General features: G+C 38.1%; 1 protein-coding gene across 1 annotated transcript; it reads right to left on the bottom strand.

The window, feature by feature from the left end:
- Window positions 1-1,594: 1,594 nt before the first annotated feature.
- On the bottom strand, window positions 1,595-10,365 carry LOC133617066 (uncharacterized). The gene is made up of 2 exons (XM_061976770.1): window positions 10,254-10,365; window positions 1,595-4,921 (listed from the first exon to the last, which is right to left on the bottom strand). The coding sequence occupies exon 2, from the start codon at window positions 4,883-4,885 to the stop codon at window positions 3,512-3,514; it is 1,374 nt and encodes a 457-aa protein (XP_061832754.1). The 5' UTR covers window positions 4,886-4,921; window positions 10,254-10,365; the 3' UTR covers window positions 1,595-3,511.
- Window positions 10,366-17,736: the final 7,371 nt, after the last annotated feature.

The following is a 17,736-nucleotide window of genomic DNA, read 5'->3' as shown; positions in this document are numbered from 1 at the left end:
TGATGTTCTGTGTACCACACACACACACAGCAGGCCTAGACAGGAGGAGGACAGAGTGTAGGTACACAGAACATCAGAGGGTCAAATGTGCGAGAAAATGAGAGCAGACAGTGTTGACAAACAATGTTGCAACCTTGTGTGGGAACCGCAGGTGCAGAAACACAAAAGAAGAATCCCTGTGGGATGCAGAAACTGGCAGAGAAATTTTCCGTGCAACGTTCATATTGTTGTTACTCAGCCAGCGTTTGTGGGTCTGATGGACCCGTTGCATTTTGTGGCTTTTAATGCCTCACAATCAAACACTTTTATGTTAAAATACTGAACAGATGTTTACCTTATCCCAAAAAACATCTGTTCAGTATTTTAACATAAGAGTGTTTGATTGTGAGGCCTTAAAAGCCACAAAATGCAACGGGTCCATCAGACCCACAAATGCTGGCTGAGTAACAACAATATGAACATTACACAAGGGTTAATGGTGTGGGGAAATCAAACAAATTTAAACTGAACGTGGATGGATGGATCACAGAACTCAGATCTGGTCCGCCACATCATTTTACTCGGCCTGCTAAAGCCCAGAAATGTTGCATTCTCTACTGCTCACTAGTGTTGCCATATCTGAGTTATTGTGTAGAAATATGTGGAAACAACTACACATGTGTGCTTCATTCACCAACGGTGTTACATAAAGATCAATTAGAATAATACATAATGTTGGATAGAGAGAACATACAAACCCTTTTATTGAATGAAAAATATTGAAATTCAACGACTTGGTGCATTTGCAAACAGCTAAAAATTATGTACAAAGCAAACTATAACGTGCTACCCAAGAATGTACAACAATTCTCAACAGGAGGAGAAATATAATCTCAGAGGAAATATAATCTAAAACATTTGTATGCACGTACAACACTAAAAACTTGGATATTGTAAAATGTAAAAGACAAATGATGATGGATAATGTGGAGGATGCATATATGTTTAAGAGTTATTTCTCTATTCATAGCCATGTTTGGATCATTTAGTACTTTTCCTTTGTATATTCTACCAGTCTCTCTTTGTCTTCAGATTGTCTGTTTAGTGTCTTAAACCATCAGGAATGTGAAACCAAACCCCCAAATCTTCCTTATCAGTGTTGCGAGGGGGACAGTGGGGGGGGGCCTTTCTTTGTGTGCAAAGGAGTTGGCTTTTCCGTTGGAATGCCAAATCAACTAGAGTCGCCGATATGAATGGATTGATTAAGCTGATCTCCTGAAAATTTCAGTAAAACTTGAAAATATTCCAATTCTGTCTTGATGGTCCTTCTTACTCAGCATATATGTCATCGAAAGAACTTGGGATTGACCAGTAGATTCCCTGGGAGGAAGAGCTGGTCAACGCAACAATAATGAGGGTAGGTAATGGATGGATGGAATATTGTAATAAGAGTCAAGGTAATCACATTAATAAGAGTTATTATTGATGATAAAGTAAAGTGGGAACTACATATCAATCATATACAGAAGAAAATATCAAAAATGACTCCAATATTAAATAGAAATATGAACTACATTTGTTGCAGCAACTTTTATTGAAGCATACATTGCTTGTTACATAAAGGTCTGAGGACAAACACATGAATCAATCACAAAACAGTATTCATATTACGAAAGAGAGTAATAGATGATATTATTCGAACAATGATTCATAAAGTCACACATTTTAAAAGTAAACAATCTTGTATGAAACACAACTGCTCAAATTATATATAAAGTAAACAATGTTATGCTTCCAGAAGATGTTTCACATGTGAACCAGTTAATATGAACTAAGAGGGATTTTATGTGTACTCAAAAGCAAAGGGATGTACAAATGTAAAATAAGTATGTACATCATATATGAGTTCTTCTCTGCAATCATTAAAATTAGAAATTAAATTATGCAACACGTCATTATTTCAAAAACCTATATTTTGAATCACTCTTATGAATAAGTATAAAAGTGATAGACTCCGGAGTATAAGTCGCATTTTTGGGGGAAATGTATGTGATAAAACCCAACACCAAGAATAGACATTTGAAAGGCAATTTAAAATAAATAAAGAACAGTGAACAGGCTGAATAAGTGTACGTTATATGAGGCATAAATAACCAACTGGTATGTTAACGTAACATATTATGGTAAGAGTCATTCAAATAACTATAACATATAGAACATGCTATACGTTTACCAAACAATCTGTCACTCCTAATCGCTAAATCCCATGAAATCTTATACGTCTAGTCTCTTACGTGAATGAGCTAAATTATATTATTTGATATTTTACGCTAATGTGTTAATCATTTCACACATAAGTCGCTCCTGAGTATAAGTCGCACCCCCGGCCAAACTATGAAAAAAACTGACTTATAGTCCGAAAAATACGGTATATAGATAGCATCATCGTCAACTAAACTTGTGAATTTAGACTCATTTCATTCATCACACATGAAGTTAGTCCCCATGCAGTCATAAATCCAACACGAAATGTACAGATTATTAAACGCATTTATTTGGGTATAAATGTCACAGGTTATATTACCAACAACATCGTTGACAATATGGCATGAAAGTAAATATCCACATTTTGTACACTATCACTTATAAGCAGCGGAAGCACGTAGCGTAATGCACGCTCTCGTGGCAGCGGATACAAATAATTGCTATTGCGTCATCAAGTGGACACATTTCGAACAGCAATTTTCTTCATTAAAAAAACTACTGCTTATTTTTGTACTTAACAAACTCATTTCGCCCGTGGGCCTGATTCGGCCCACGGGCTGTACGTTTGACACCGCTGTTCTGGAATATCTTGCCAGTTGTGTGGAATACAGTTATTGTTCATCAGTTGGCGTGCACAAATGCACGGGTACTTTATTATTTGCCTTATAATAAATATATCTGCTTCATTCTCTTCCATCTTGTTTGAATTTTGTTCGGATGTCCAAATTAAACAGGAATTCTCAATTTTCTTAGCTACCTTATTCAATAAATCTGTTTCCTTTTTCCTACCATCGATGCGCTTGAAAATGTTCTGTTCTTTTCATTTGTCTCCTCTTCGTTGCAATTGTTGCCTACGTTATTATTGAATGGTACCTGCTTCCGGGTTATATCCTGCGTGTTGAGATACAAAGGGTCCCTTCCGGCACGCACCACCCTGGAGAGATCTGGTTTCCAATCGTAGAATCCAGGTGTGTTAATCCGACTTTTCAAAAACCGGACGTGATCGGATTAAGGTGTTAAGGTTGTAGATTGCTTATTTAGAGCCGAACTATTATTTCTATTTATTGTTTGAATTGGTTTTACCCTTTAAAATCGTTTTTAATCATATATATTTTTATATTGTTTTTATATTTATTACTTGTTTTCATTCAGTCACTGGTGGAGCTAAAGATAGTATTTGAATCTAGTTTTTAATGTTTTTGTGCAGCACTTTGGAAACATTTTTGTTGTTTAAATGTGCTATATAAAAAAAGTGGATTGGATTGAACTATTTGTGAAATGGGACTACTTTAGTGATGGGCATGTACTGACTGGCACTTATAAGAGATTCATTCATCACACACATTGCAACTCTCGTGTGTCTTTCAAGGTTTTTCTTTTTACAAAAGCTTTTGTTGCAGTTTATACAGGGATATGTTTTTTCACCGGTGTGTCTACTCTTGTGTACTGTCAAATCGCGACTTCGTGTAAAACCTTTACCACAGATGGAACAAGAAAAGGGTTTTTCTCCAGAGTGAATTCTCATGTGTACTTTCAAATCGTGGGTTCGTGTAAAACTTTTAACACATAGTGAGCAGGAAAAAGGTTTTTTCCCAGTGTGTGTTCTCATGTGTATTTTCAAATCGCTCGTTCGTGTAAAACCTTTACTACAGATGGAACAAGAAAAAGGTTTTTCCCCCGTGTGAATTCTCATGTGTACGTTCAAATCGCTAGTTCGTGTAAAACTTTTAACACATTCTGAGCATGAAAAAGGTTTTTTCCCAGTGTGTGTTGTCATGTGTATTTTCAAATCGCTAGATCGTGTGAAATCTTTGCCGCATTCTGAGCAGGAAAAGGGTTTTTCTCCAGTGTGTGTTCTCATGTGTGTTTTCACATGTTGCCTTTGAGTAAAATACTTACCGCAGATTAAACAGGGAAAAGGTTTTTCTCTAGTGTGTATTCTCATGTGTATTTTCAGCACACTATTATGTGCAAAACCTTTACCGCATTCTGAGCAGCAGAAAGGTTTTTCCCCAGTGTGTATTCTAATGTGCGTTTTCAAATGGTGTTTTTGGGTAAAATCCTTACTGCAGATTGAACAGGAAAACTGTTTTTCTCCAGTGTGCGTTCTCATGTGTACTTTCAGACGACACTGGTGTTTAAAAGGTTTGTCACAGTGAGAGCACGTGAAGAGGGTGTTGTCCGTGAGACATGTTGCATCACCTTCAGAGAGTGGAGCGAAGAGCATGTCTGCTTGTGATCCTCCACAGTAGTCTCTATCAGCTTCTGTTGTCATGTGTTGTGTTGAGCTGCCGCTTGGAGGCTCCTCCTCACTTTCACTTTCACTTTTGACCTCTTCTTCACTCTTCACAATCACAGCGGTCAATGACATCTTGATGACATCATCCTCCAGCAGTCCTTCAACATGCTCTCCCTCCTGACTGATGCTCTGTTCCTCCTCTTCTTCTTTAATATGACTCATCTTTCTCTGTAGTGTGAGGGGGAGCTGGGATCCTTTTTCTTCCTTCGTGTAAGAGGTATGTGGCTCCTCCTCCTCCCCTTTAATGTGGGGGTACTTTAGCTCCTCCTCTTCCACCTTTATTTGTAGGGGCTCCTCCTCTTCCTCTTTAATATAGGGGGGCCAGGGCTCATCCTTCTCCATCCTTGAGCTCAAGGAAAATATGTTATTCACGGATGTCTGCAGGACAGAAGAAAACGCCTGGTTTAGAAAAGTCAGTCACATGAGAAATTGTCCTGCATATATTCTGATAATGTCATGGAGAACCTCATCCGTCACCACTTTGACATTCAAGACGTCATAAGTGTACCGCACATCAAGGAATAATTAGAAGCAATACAATTGCGCATCCAATCTTTTCTTCTCTAAATACCGCGAGGGTCAAACAAAGCGAGGTCGTAGCGATCAGTAACGTCTTGGTGATAATAAATAGTTTAAATCTTAAAAACAAAACAAAAAAATCTTAAGAGTGTAAAAATCACTCCATCTCACTTTAAATATTTTTTTCATGATCGCTTTTGTATTTGCCTCTAAACCTTTTAAATTACGCCCAAATCTGCACTGATGCTCGTAAACAAACAGTAGCCTTATGGCAGGGGTGTCCAAAGTGCGGCCCGCGAGTCATTTTTAAACGGCCCCACGGCACATTCTAAAAATACAATTTAGAAAAACATAAAAAGTGGTATAAAAGAGCAAACAGGTGAAATATAACAAGAACACGTTGCAATTAGGGCTGCAACAACTAATCGATTAAATCGATAAAAATCGATTATAAAAATAGTTGGCGATTAATTTAGTCATCGATTTGTTGGATCTATGCTATGCGCATGCGCAGAGGCAACATATATATATTTTTTTTTTTTATAAACCTTTATTTATAAACTGCAACATGTACAAACAGCTGAGAAACAATAATCAAAATAAGTATGGTGCCAGTATGCTGTTTTTTTCCAATAAAATACTGGAAGGGATAGAAATGTAGTTTGTCTCTTTTATCCGATTATTAATCGATTAATCGAAGTAATAATCGACAGATTAATCGATTATCAAATGAATCGTTAGTTGCAGCCCGAGTTGCAATGTTTACTCTAATAACACAAAGCTGCCATGCAGGCTGTTTCTTTCTTTAAAAAATAATAATGAATCTGTTATGATCCGCTGCTCGGATCATAGTTTGTTTACGTTGTTTAGTCACTTGTGTTTTCAGCACCTCTTGAGTTTGTTTGTTTCAGTTGCCATGACGGCAGATTACATTCACCTGCCTCTGGTTAGTGTTCGGGACACGCACCTGTTGCCCGGGCACTAATCAGAGGGCTTTTTAGTCTATGCGCTGGCCTCACTCGGTCTGGCTTCCTAATTTGCTTTATGCAACAGACGATGACTATTTCGATTCCTGCTAGTTTTCATGCAATGCTATTTTTGCTTGCTAGTCCCCTTGTTTTTGCCTTCCGTGCTATGAGCACGTTTTTGTTTGTTTCCGTATGATTTATGTCTTAAATAAATATTTTCCTACCTGCACGCTGTGTCCGAAGCCCGTCTGCATTCCTGGGAGAACAACCCCGCATCATCATGCGACCCAGTCGTCACAGAATCAAAATCAATGTCATTATGAATTATTGACCTATTCAAGGCTCCAATTAGGTCACATTAAATATTCCACTTTGAGATATTCTTTGTTTTTTTTAAAAGAAGGGCCTAAAACGAACCAACAAAAAACATAAACAACAATAAAACTTATAATTGACGGATAGATCTGAAGCTGATCTCGAGATGGTTGTGTTAAAAGTAAACAGTAAAAATAATTTATTTTGTAACACTTTAATGAGTTATAACCCTTTTGGATCCCCCAATAATTTTAGTGGAATTTTTTTGTGTGTGTCATTGCTCAAAAAATAATAATGAATTAAAATCAATGTTGTTATGAGTTATTAACCTTTTTAGGGCTCCAATTATTTTATCATCTCAAATATTCCACTTTATAATTTCATTGGGGGAAAATATTGCATATTTGGTGTTTTTTCCATTTAAAAAAAACAGGGTTTTCTCTGACAAAAAGGGCATACAACATAAATGTTTAAAAACGTTATATTGACAGATAGACCTAATGTTGATCTGGAGATAATAATAATACTAAATAATGAGACATTTTTTATATTTTTTTGACCAAAACCCTTTGGGTTCACCGGAATCAAACCTGAGTAGAGGCCTAAATGTATATTTTTTTATACATTTATTGTATTGGTTTTTAAAATAAAATATCACCCACTTGCTTTGATTTTTCAGTGTGCGGCCCTCGGTGGAAAAAGTTTGCCTTAAAGGGATCGAGACCATAATAGACATCTTATAAGTAGACGCAGCATGGAGCGCTACTGCCTACTGGCGCTGACTAGACGTGGGGCCGCCATCTTGGAGTGGTGATCCGCTCCACTCAGTGCAATTCATTTGGCAGGAGCAATGAACTGTCAGCGCATTTAATTCATCTTACCTCACTGAATACCACTGATTTCCACGCGTTTTTTTGTCATACGTGTAGCTATGATAAAGGACACATGTTTGGGCTGTTTTATTATTCATAGTTTGCTTAACAGTAATAGAATATTCTTATATAGCTATAAATGACCAGACGTCCGAGATCAAAACTGGGAATACAATCCCAGAGAAGGCGGAAAAAAACGGTCAGCTATTTTTAAGTTGAAGAAACAATATGATTAGGTTATATATACGTGCATATATCCTACATAAACAATGTATGAATACATTATATATCTATATATCTTATAGACTGTATCTCTGTTGCTGCAGCAGCAGAGAGTTTATTCTGTCTTGACACTTTGTATTGATATTTTGTATTACATTCTTCCCTTAAATGATCATGTTTACAGTGAGTATTTTATATGTATTTTTTTACGTATGTCGCTTTGGATAAAAGCGTCTGCCAAATACTTAAACATAAGCATATATAAACACCTGAACGTCTTTTATATCAGCTAAAACCACCAATCTGTTTCACTGGATTCAGAATAAAACCAAATTCTGTCTTCCCAACAATGTTAGTATTTGAATATTGTTACTTGAAGACTTATTCCTGGTTACAATTATACTGTTAAGAGAGTATTGTCTTATACTTTGCCTGGAATGAAAATACATCATAATCAGTGGCGGCTTGTGAATTTTGTTTTAGGGGTCACAAGCATTTATTTCAACTTTATGTTATTCAAGTAGGGCTGGGCGATATATCGAATATACTCAATATATCGCGGGTGTGTCTCTGTGTAATATAGAAAAAGACTATATTGTGATATTCGAGTATGTGTTCTCATGCAATTGCTAGCGGTGCGAGTGGTAATACGAGAGAAAGAAGGCGCGAATCTGGTCACAAATGAAGGAATAATTAATTCCCAAGAAAAATAGCACAGGGTCCATCGTCTGGCGGTGGTTTGGCTTCAAGCGGGAAGATGTTGAACAGACAACCGTCATATGTCAAGTATGCGGCAAAAGCGTTGCTACAAAAAGTAGCAGAACTGCTAATGTAGCATCATTTGAAAAGTCACCCACTAGAGCAGTGGTTCTCAAATGGGGGTACGCGTACCCCTGGGGGTACTGGAAGGTATGCCAAGGGTTACGTGAGATTTTTTTTAAATGTCTGTCAAAAAGAACTGTGAAAAGAAATGCAACAATGCAATATTCAGTGTTGACAGCTAGATTTTTTGTGGACATGTTCCATAAATATTGATGTTAAAAATGTCTTATTTTGTGAAGAAATGTTTAGAATTAAGTTCATGAACCTAGATGGATCTCTATTAAAATCACCAAAGAGGGCACCTTAAGTTGATGATTACTTCTATGTGTAGAAATCTTTATTTATAATTGAATCACTTGGTTTTTTTTCAACAAGTTTTTAGTTATTTGTATATCTTTTTTTCCAAATAGTTCAAGAAAGACCACAACAAATGAGCAATATTTTGCACTGTTATACAATTTAGTAAATCAGAAACTGATGACATAGTGCTGTATTTTACTTCTTTATCTCTTTTTTTCAACCAAAAATGCTTTGCTCTGATTAGGGGGTACTTGAATTAAAAAAATGTTCACAGGGGGTACATCACTGAAAAAAGGTTGAGAACCACTGCGCTAGAGAGTGAAGAGTGTTTGAAACTGCATGTTAACATCTCCGTTCGATACCACGCCAACAAAATGCCCAAGCAACCATTTCCACATCAACACCGTATGAAGAAAATAGTCAACAACAGAAGGAGATAACGTCCGCAGGAACCTACCACATAGCGAAGGACATACAATATTTGATTTCCTATTATGCAGCTCATTTTTATTTGACATTTATTGAAATATCTTGTGTGACATCATGCACAAAAGTGCACTTTATTTGTTTTAAACTATTGTAGTGGCGTTCCATACAAAAAGTGCACTTTAATTTAGTGTTGTTTTGATATGTCATCTTAATGACATCATGCACAAAAGTGCACTAATATCTTGTTTTGAAATGTCTCTGACAATCTTGCACTTCCTGTTTTAAAATGACATGAATGTTTGTGCCACTGCTTAATAACTGTTTAATAAATACACTTTTGCTAAATTGACTTAGTTGTGATTCCTCTCGCTGCATGAAAGTTTAAAATGAGCATATATTAATGCAGTATGAACAAGAATGATTTAATGTAGACACATAGAATCATTATACTGCTGTGATTATATGCATCAAGTGTTCATTCAAGGCTAAGGCAAAATATCCAAATATATATTGTGTATCGTGGTGACATGGCCTAAAAATATCGAGAGATTAATAAAAGGCCATATCGCCCAGGCCTATATTCAAGTATGACATTTTTAAATGTAATTAATTGACAAGCAATTCTATTATGGTCATACTCTTGTTTGCTAGCGGCTACGATTTCAGTACTATTGAAGATATTAGCTCCTTCTCAACTCTGTGGTAATATTATTTTCACAAAATACAACCAATAGTACGTTAATGTTAAATCTTACTTGTGAAAAGTAATCCCCTGATTCCTATTTCCAACAGTCCGCTCATTTGAGCAGGAAAACGCTGAACACCAGCCCGGCATCTTTGTTTTCTACCTGTCAACTGTCAGTTTAGGCTGCTCGCCGGCTCCTCATCACCACTTCAAGATGGCGGCCGAATTTCTCGCGTCACAGCAGCCAATGCTGCGTCTACTTATAGAATGTCTATGGAGACCATCGCCTGAAACCCGGAAGTGCCTGGGTGTGCCCCTCGGTCACGTGATAATAACCCAGCTATATGTCAGGTATTCGGGGCCAAATTAATATAATAATTGCTTGTTTCCACAATAATATATTTTGCAAACGACCGCGGCCATTTTACAACACGGCCGTGTTGTAAAATGGACTTGCCAAACAATGTTATTAACTCGACATTTCACATCTACAATCCGACACAAAGCTCGCCGAACTCGTCATAAAACATACAGATTTATGACATTTAACAATTGTGTGATTCTCACTATGTACCAACCTGAAAAGCAGGTATATATCAACACGGGAATGAGGCACCTAAGATGTTCCTTCTTTTTCCGACATCAGTCCGGCGAGGAGGCGGAAGTGCCCTCAACCACAGGAGTCCGGCTTTGCGCCACGGGTGCTATCGCTTTGGTTCCGCCCAACATTAATGTTTCGTTTTTCACACCAAATATTGCAATTACTCCCGGTCTGCACAACAATATTAGACCGTAATTATATCTGGAAAAATAAAATACTCCACAATGTAAATAAATCGCCATCAGTTGATATTATTTATTTTTATTTTTTGTAATTTCAGGCAATGACACAGAAAAGTAAAAGTAGTACACTGCAAAAAGTCAGTGTTCAGAAAAAAGGGGAAAAATACAAAAATTAGGGGTATTTTATTTGAACTAAGCAAAATTATCTGCCAATAGAACAAGAAAATTCGGCTTGTCAAGACTTTCCAAAACAAGTAAAATTAGCCAACCTCAATGAACCCAAAAATACCTTAAAGTAAATATAGTCTCACTAATAACAAGTGCACTTTTCTTGGGAGAGAAAAAGAGACCTTTTTGCTCAATATGTTGAAAAATATTCTTAAATTAAGTAAATGCTAGTGCCATTATCTTGACATAATGAAATGTGCTCGGCATCATTTTTTTTTCATACTTGAAGTAAGAAATGATTACTTTAAAAAGGTAGTTTTATACTTGTGAGTGTTGATGACACAGCTTTGCATCAGTTGATATTCTAGTTTCAAGCATGTTTTACTCAATATAGGTAATCAAATCTCAGCAACAAGCTGTAATATCTTACTGAGATCATTTAGGACCAAAACCCTTAAAACAAGTAAAACACTTTAACATAAAATCTGCTTAGTGAGAAGAATTATCTTATCAGACAGAAAATAAGCAAATATAAACCCTTATTTGAGATATTTAATCTTACTTAGATTTCAGTTTTTGCAGTATACAAGTAATAGTCATTTTATTTCAGACCCAGGGGGATTTATACCACAGAAAAAAATATATACAGTGATAGTCACCAATCCTACAACCAGTATCAGAGACAAATCATTCATATAAACATTAAAAAGGAAAAGTGACAAAATCCCGCCTTGACACACACCATTGCTCACATGGAATGAATCTGATAACATATTACGCCATCTTACTCTCATACCAATACACTAAGATGCGGATTAAAACCCCAGGGACACCATGTTTAGACTATTTAAAAAGTAACTTTTCATGATTAACTCCATGGAATGCTTTAGAACAGGGGTGTCAAAGTCAATCCGTCCCGCAAATCAATTATCTAGGGCCCCCGGGATGATATTTGATTAGTATTAGAGTATTGGTGCTGTTTTGCACGCAGCAATACTCCACCAGTGTTGGTGCTAAGAATTTTCAAAATGGGGTCCCGGGGACCCCATCAAGTCATAAAAATTGGGGCCCACGGTACATTTTTGGGGTCCCACTTTTTTGTAAGCGTTTTGAAAATAAATGATAAATGTATGCATTATCTTGTTAAATCTCACATTCGATATTGTGTTTTGGAAAAAAGTTTTCATAAATATTACTTAATTCATTAAAAATAATAATAAAAAAGAAAACCAATTTGTATGCATGTGTACATTTATTCAGTTTATTAATTCACTTTTTCACAGATCTAAACGTTACCGCTGCCGGCTATATTTTTATTGTAATATTTTCAGAATGTGTTTGTTCTATTTTTGGCCAAAGTAAGACAAAGAAAACAATCTGAAGTTGTCTTTATTTTTTTTTTTTTTTAATTCCATGATCTTAATAGTCCGGCCCGCATGTGCACAGATTTTCCTCCATGCGGCCCCTGAGCTAAAATGAGTTTGACACCCCTGCTTTAAAGCCCTGTGATGAGGTGGCGACTTGTCCAGGGTGTACCCCGCCTTCCGCCCGAATGTAGCTGAGATAGGCTCCAGCACAACCTTGCCACCCCGAAAGGAACTAGTGGTAGAAAATGGATGGGATGGATGGACCTCTGCTTTAGAAGCATCAATAAAGCATATAAACATTGTGGAATTCTGTCTGTTATCCATCCATCCATTTTCTACCGCTTGTCCCGTTTGGGGTGGCGAGGGGCTCCATATTTATCTAAAATCTCCTTTCGTGCAAAAATACATAAGTCAGTGCCATGCATAGGGGCCGAGCACCCACGTGGAATTGATGGCAACTTTTAATCTTAAATTAATTTTTGAAAAATCAATCTTGTTGTTGTTAATTTTGTGGCGAGTTTGTTGGTTTTACATAATTAAAAAGTCACAATTTGTATAGTCTATAATTAACAAAGTCTAACCAAGGTTTCATTGTGCCTGATAATGAACCAATGACACAATTATTTTGACATCAAACACACTGCACACTAGCAAATGAAGTGCATACTTAGTCAACAGCCATACAAGTCACACTAAGGGTGGCAGTATGAACAATGCCAACACTGTCATAAACATGTGCCATATAGTGAAACCACACTAAACAACGGCAAACACATTTTGGAAGAATATTTACAGAACAAATTCCCAGAATTCCTTGCAGCACCAACTCTTCCGGGATGCTACGATATAAACAAGTGCCATTGGTGGATCTACACCTAACATCAACTGTAATGATAGCACGTACAGTAGCGTATCTAGTCGATACTACTATGATTACATCGATATTTTTTAACATCATAAAATTATTTTGTTTTTTTTATATGTATATTATGTTTATAAAGTCAGGAAATATGTCCCTGGACACATGAGGACTTTGAATATGACCAATGTATGATCCTGTAACTACTTGATATCGGATTGATACCCAAATGTGTGGTATCATCCAAAACTAATGTAAAGTATCAAACAACAGAAGAATAAGTGATTATTACATTTTAACAGAAGTGTAGATAGAACATGTTGAAACAGAAAATAATCAGATATTAACAGTAAATGTGAAGTGAATTATATTTATATAGCACTTTTCTCTAGTGACTCAAAGCACTTTTACATAGTGAAACCCAATATCTAAGTTACATTTAAACCAGTGTGGGTGGCACTGGGAGCAGCTGGGTAAAGTGCCTTGCCCAATGGCACAACGGCAGTGACTAGGTTGGCGTAAGCAGGGATCGAACCTAGAACCCTCAAGTTGCTGGCACGGCCGCTCTACCAACCGAGCTATACCGCCCCAATGAATGAACAAGTAGATTAATAATTCCTTTTCTACCATTAATAATTTTGACAAAATAATAGGTAGATAAATGACACAATATGTTACTGCATATGTCAGCAGACTAATTTAGGAGTCTTAGTTTGTTTACTTACTACTAAAAGACAAGTTGTCGTGTATGTTCACTATTTTATTTAAGGACTAAATTGCAATAATAAATGAGCTGGACGAAGTGGCTGGGGAGAGGGAAGTCTGGGCCTTTCTGCTTAGGCTGCTGCCCCCGCGACCCGACCTCGGATAAGCAGAAGAAGATGGATGGATGGATGGAACATATGTTTAATGTACCCTAAGATTTTTTTTAATTTTTTTAAATAAAGCCAATAATGACATTTTTTGTGGTCCCCTTTATTTAGAAAAGTACCAAAATATTGGTATCGGGGCAACACTAGTACACACACACCGAGCACCCACTGGCAGAAATGTAGATCGGCGCCTATGTTGCCATTCTTACGTTTCAAACCAAATTTGTTGTCGGTGGTCGACAATATATAATAACACAAAGTCATATAGGGCAAACATGAATATACAGTATGTAAACATGACCATCCACTTTTATGGAGGTTTATTTATTACGGAAGCTTTTTTTTTGACACTAAATTTATGTAACTGAATTTTTTTGCGTTTGAATTTTGTGAATTGTTGTTTGCATCAAATTATGCTGACAATTTAATTGAAAATATATACAGTGTAAATAATTCAGTGTTTAAAAAAAATAAAAATATAGTTTAAACAAATTCAGTGTATAAACATTTCCGTGTATAAAAATCTAATGTAAAAAAAATCAGAATATAAAAAATTCCGTGTAAAAAATTCAGTGTGAAAAATCTAATGTAAAAAAATTCAGTATATAAAAATTTCCGTGTAAAAAATACAGTGTATAAAAATTCAGTGTCGAAAAATTCGCCGTTTCAAAATGCAAGACTAATTTCCGGTAAATTAAGACAGAAGCAATATATCCTGTTTTACGTCCTCTTTTGGACGACTGCCATCTACTGGTCACGCTTATTATTACACCAAGTACCACATAGGGTACAACCAGAATTCAAACGTACTGTCGATTTTTGAGAACATTATAGGATTTTAAGTGCGGCTCACAGTCCAAAAAATTACGGTAACCAAAAAAATCCTGCAAAATGTCGATGCTGAACAAATTGATATTAAAGTTAAGTTAAAGTTAAGTTAAAGTACCAATGAACTAGGTGTGTTGATATTTGTCCTCTGCATTTGACCCATCCCCTTGATCACTCCCTGGGAGGTGAGGGGAGCAGTGAGCAGCAGCGGTGGCCGCGCCCGGGAATCATTTTTGGTGATTTAACCCCCAATTCCAACCCTTGATGCTGAGTGCCAAGCATGGCTCCCATTTTTATAGTCTTTGGTATGACTCGGCCGGGTTTTTAACTCACAACCTACCCATCTCAGGGCGGACACTCTAACCACTAGGATATTTTAATTTCATGTTACCTATGTAGGATTAAAGCTCTTTCAATGACTTGGACATTGTCGTGGTTGCTCTTCTGAGAGCATCGAACTCAAAGAAAAAACAAAGCCTTGGATAAAAGACAAAAGAAACAGTTTTTGACTTATTCATTCCTTGTAGAACCTTTATCAACTGTACTTGCATTATTCTATTTTGTCATATTTTTGTGAGCTGGCGCCCTCTGCTGGAGTAATACCTGCAACACCATTTTTTCACCTGCAAATAGTGCCATCAAACCACTTTCCATTGAAGTTACCATTTTTTTAAAAAATACTTATTTTGCAATTTAAAGCTGAGAAAAGGAATCAGCGAGGTGAACAAATAGATGGACTGTAGTCACTTGTGTTGCTTGCTGATTCCACAATAACACACTAACCCCTGTCCTACCGTGCTGCCAAATAATCAGTTAATTAAATATTGTAATGACATCACCGGAGCCGTTATCAAGGGTTTATCAGCCTTCAGCGGAAGTCATTACAATCTTGACTACGGTAGGTTCTAATTGATGCCTAAATAAGCAATCAAGGCACAAACAGAACCGTCATTTTTATCACTCAACACACGTCATAATGCAGTGGTGGGCCGTGCGTTTCCCACCTAGGCCTTCAGTGACGTCCGACTTCAAGTATTACACTGCAAAATACCATAATTGATGTCACCACATGACCATTGATGGAGAAATATTATACAGAAAAACAGTTACGCACTACTTTGCATTGAATCACATCAACAGTGTACAAAACGGGTTATTTTCTGGCGCATTTAAAGATCAATAAACCCGCATCAGCAATTAAAACATGTCAGGCTTGTCCCTGACAGTTTGACTGTGTTTTAGTTTTTTCTCTGCGTTTGTCTTAGTTTTCTGTCCAGCACTTTTATTTTGTCTTTATTTCCTACTTGTCTCCCTGAGTGCTGTGTCCCTCAGCTGTGGCTGATTGGCACCTGGCCACACCTGGTGTCAATCAGCCAGCTGCTATTTATACCTGCCCTATCCTCCAGTCACTGCTGGATCATTGTCATCACTACCTGATTGTCATTGCCAATGTCATTGTAGTGTCTACCTGTCCTTGTCGCTGTCGTCATAGCGGTAAGCTGTTCCTTATAGCTATTTACGGTTGGTTTCTCCTAGCTTCTTGTTTTCCTGTTAGCCAGATCCTGTTAGCCGTTTGCTATTTCCAGTTTTTCTGTTTTCTGGTTCCTGTTTCCATTTTGCCTGTTCCTAGTGTAACCGAGCGTTCTGGGTTCGCATATTCCATGTACTGATACAATATAATAATAAAATAATAAATGGGAGTCATGAGAGCAGGTCCGGTCTCCACCACTTCTTTAATGTCATCTCCACACTTATAGACCTCTTACGTCACAGCCCTACGGCAACTCTGGAGGGATAAAACTCCTTCTCCTTACCTAACACTCCGGTAACTTGGGACACCCTGAACTGTTTGTTACATACGTCCCCCCCTCAATTAGAAACGTCCCCGTTTCGTCACAAACAAAATAGGTAACAAACAAGGGGAAATAGAGCAGAGAAGAAAAAAAACTTCACAATCTTAATGCACACAACAAATCAACAATATTTTAACTGATCCACACAGTATTACATAGGCTAGCACACTGGCCCCTCAAAACATGCAAAAACTTGCAGATGCGAAGGAGGTCGCTCCAATCGCCCCCTGCGAGATAGTTCAATTATGCGCAGGAGGTCGCCCCAGTCAACCCCTGCGAGATAGTCCGATTGTGACGCGCCATCATGCCCTCAGACTTGGGGTTATAGGCAGTGAAGGAATCAATAAAGTACAATCTAGTGGTGCTGGCAGAGTCTCTGGAAGGGGGCAACCACCCTGGGACTCCCCCCATGGGACTTACGGGCCACTCCAGAATGTCCATGACCACCCTCCTGAGGGGCCGACAAACCTGGGACCACCCCATGGGAACTTCTGGGCCACTCCAAAATGTCCATGGTTACCCTCTGGAAGGACGGCAACAATTCTGGGACCCGCCCACGGGGACTTATGGGCAACTCCAGAATGTCCATGGCCACCCTCTGGAGGGGGCGACAAATCTGGGACCCACCCACGGGGACCCCAAGGGACCGGCGGGCCCGACACGCTCCGCACTGCTCACACCACAATCGGATGTCCTTCAGCATGAAGGGCCAGTAGTAAGATTGCCAAGAACGCCTCCGTAACCAGCCGGCCAACGTCCATAGCAAACATCCCCAAGTTCTCCCCCGGAGAACGCACACGCGCCGATAGGCTGGCCCCAAAGCGGTCCACCAATTGTCTCTGTCCAGCTGAGAAACTCCGGCTCCTGTCGCCGGTGAAGGGAGCGGCCAAGTCCATTCCCGACACTCACGCCGTGTGAGTGTCCGTCAAACAGCGCCCCGCCGGGCTTAAAAGGGTCCTCGTCACCACACCACGTGTCCGCAAAATAGCCAGGAAGCTTAGCAGCTAACTGGAAACTCACGAGTCCCGTGTAACACTTTCATCTTTTTTTCTTTTTTTTTCTTTTTTTAACACAGCGGTTAAAATCCCACCGCTGCCACCAATGTAACCGAGCGTTCTGGGTTCGCATATTCCATGTACTGATACAATATAATAATAAAATAATAAATGGGAGTCATGAGAGCAGGTCCTGTCTCCACCACTTCTTTAATGTCATCTCCACACTTATAGACCTCTTACGTCACAGCCCTACGGCAACTCTGGAGGGATAAAACTCCTTCTCCTTACCTAACACTCCGGTAACTTGGGACACCCTGAACTGTTTGTTACACT

The sequence above is a fragment of the Nerophis lumbriciformis genome, linkage group LG16, assembly GCF_033978685.3.
Source record: "Nerophis lumbriciformis linkage group LG16, RoL_Nlum_v2.1, whole genome shotgun sequence".
Classification (NCBI taxonomy): domain Eukaryota; kingdom Metazoa; phylum Chordata; class Actinopteri; order Syngnathiformes; family Syngnathidae; genus Nerophis; species Nerophis lumbriciformis.
This window is presented reverse-complemented; position numbering and strand designations above follow the sequence as displayed.

What these genes read in the sequence shown, in the direction of transcription:
- LOC133617066 (XM_061976770.1), bottom strand. Translation starts at nt 4,885, where the DNA reads ATGGAGAAGGATGAGCCCTGGCCCCCCTATATTAAAGAGGAAGAGGAG.